Below are 2500 nucleotides of genomic sequence, written 5' to 3'. Positions count from 1 at the left end.
GACGGTTATACAACAGCGCAGCTTTTTAAAAATTGAATTTTTATATAGCGCAATATCCACTAAATGTGCTCAAAGCGCTTTACAAGGGGCCCCTGACAAACAGCAATATTTAACATGTAGGGTGGGACATGACGCCTTTTAGGCGATATTATTTTTTTTCGCACAGAGACAACGCTGTTAACGGCCTTTTACACCTGAGTATGGTGAGAGAATGTGAGTAAAGAGCCTTCTCCAAGGACTCAACTATGCGCCGAGCGAGGCTCGAACTCAGGACCTTCCGATCCGAAAGCGAGTGTCATACCGCTAGACCACATAGCCTGGTGTGGTCTAGTGGTTTGACACCCGTCTTCTAACCCTTGAGTTCTTGGTTCGAGTCCTGCTGTTTGCAGCGAAAAGTTGATTCCTTGGAGAAGATTCTTTAGTCACATTCTCTCGCCACACTCAGGTGTAAAATCAATATAATATGGCCGGTGACAACGTTGTCTCTGTCGAAAATAAATTTTAATTGCTCCTAACAAGTCATATCTCGGCCTCACATTTGCATTGTTGCTGTTTTTGGCTTGCGACCTCTTATAAGCGATTTGAGCGCATTTAATTGATATGCGTACTATAAAAACTTTGTGAGACCTCGTATCACAGGCAAATGTGCCGTCATTGGTGCAGATACAGTCGAAGTATTTTTTTTTCTGTCACTCAGCAGTGATTTGGGTAGTTAGGTCTGATTTTTCTTTTTAATGATTTTTTTTTTTTTTTGCGCAATATCCACTAAACGTGCTCAAAGCGCTTTACAAGGGGTCCCCGGTCAACAGCAACACTTAACATGTAGGACGGGACATGACGCCTGCTGGCAATATTACAATTTTCCCGGACAGAGACAGCGCTGTTAACGGCTAGGTACCCATTTTACACCTAAGTACGGTGAGAAAATGTGAGTAAAGAGTCTTTTCCAAGAACTCAACTATGCGCCGAGCGAGGCTCGAGCCCAGGACCTTCCGATCCGAAAGCGAGTGTCAAACGACAAGACCTCATAGCCGCACAAAAGCTACATAATCTGTGTGAGTAATGGAATGAGAGTAATGGAAAATCCTATAATAGGAGTCCACTGACATTCAAATTACAAATGGATTAGGTATTCTGGTAGTGATTATATATTATTATTCACAGTCAATCATATTTGCAATGATTTATCGTTTTCACTATCATGGTAAATACTTTGTCATCATTTTCTTCTTCTTCTTCTTCTTCTTCTTCTTCTTCTTCTTCTTCTTCTTCTTCTTCTTCTTCTTCTTCTTCTTCTTCTTCTTCTTCTCTTCTTCTCTCTCTTCTTTCTTCTTCTTCTTCTTCTTCTTCTTCTTCTTCTTCTTCTTCTTCTTCTTCTTCTTCTTCTTCTTCTTCTTCTTCTTCTTCTTCTTCTTCTTCTTCTTCTTCTTCTTCTTCTTCATCATCATCATCATCATCATCATTTAAAATTACGATACATCAACATACCTGGAGGGTAGTGAGCTGAAGTAGTACATCCCATGTTAATTCCATCCCGTTTCGAAATACTGACGATAAAAATCACAATACTATTGGTACACCCGTGACGAGAATGTAGTTATGTAATCTCTCTAGGATACTACTTAGACACAATGCTTAATCCGTTAATCCGTATAACGTCATAGTATTTCCTAGAAATACAATATTCAAATGACACCGCATCCTATTGTTGTGTAAATCCTGAAAGAAAGAAAGAAAGAAAGAAATGAATATATATATATATATATATATATATATATATATATATATATATATATTATATATATTATATATATATCATGGTTGATATGAGAAACTAAAAGTTTAATAAGGAAAATTCAGAGCTCAAACTCTTCCTCGGTAATCAAAACAAAAATAGATTAGGTAAAAAAAAAAAGAAGCATCCAGAAGAATACTGAAGAATTGCGTTTATCTAAAATACTCACAACATCCGCCAGTCGTACCAACGAACAAAACAATGTGTGACCTTAAACGTTTATAGTCTAATTGATGTATATAATTCAGTGAGAACTTACCATTGAAATGGCTGTCTAAAAACAAAAGCCAAGAGCTGAGTGACGTCAATTTCTTTCTTTCAATAACTACGTAGTGTAATCACCACTTTAAGCCAATAGATTTAAACTACAAGATGTGCAAAAGAGGATTATCTCTTATATGTTTAATGTTGCTTTTTTTTTTGGCGTAATAATAATAATAATAATAATAATAATAATAATAATAATAATAATAATAATGATAATAATAATAATGACAATGATGAAGATGATGATGATGCTGATGATGATAATGATGATGATGATGATGATAATGATGATGATGATGATGATGATGATGATAATAAGAATAAAATGGTAATAATATATAATAATAATAATAATAATAATAATAATAATAATAATAATAATAATAATAATAATAATAATAATAATAATAATAATAAAATAATAATAATAATAAAGCT

General features: G+C 34.3%; 1 protein-coding gene across 4 annotated transcripts in view; it reads right to left on the bottom strand.

The window, feature by feature from the left end:
- LOC144980080 (uncharacterized) overlaps positions 1–2500 on the bottom strand; it is a 37076-nt gene that overhangs the window by 29420 nt on the left and 5156 nt on the right. For 3 of the 4 annotated variants that reach the window (XM_078927568.1, XM_078927569.1, XM_078927567.1), the window contains exon 2: positions 1489–1719. In XM_078927568.1, coding sequence (XP_078783694.1) covers positions 1489–1522 — 34 coding nt within the window. In that variant the 5' untranslated portion in view covers positions 1523–1719. Of the gene's footprint in view, positions 1–1488; positions 1720–2054; positions 2207–2500 lie in introns of those variants that run through there. The other variant, XM_078927570.1, reaches the window with a different exon arrangement.

The sequence above is a fragment of the Berghia stephanieae genome, chromosome 9 (assembly GCF_034508935.2).
Source record: "Berghia stephanieae isolate SIO BIC M18660-M18661 chromosome 9, UCSD_Bste_1.3, whole genome shotgun sequence".
In the NCBI taxonomy this organism is placed as follows: Eukaryota; Metazoa; Mollusca; class Gastropoda; order Nudibranchia; family Aeolidiidae; genus Berghia; species Berghia stephanieae.
This window is presented reverse-complemented; position numbering and strand designations above follow the sequence as displayed.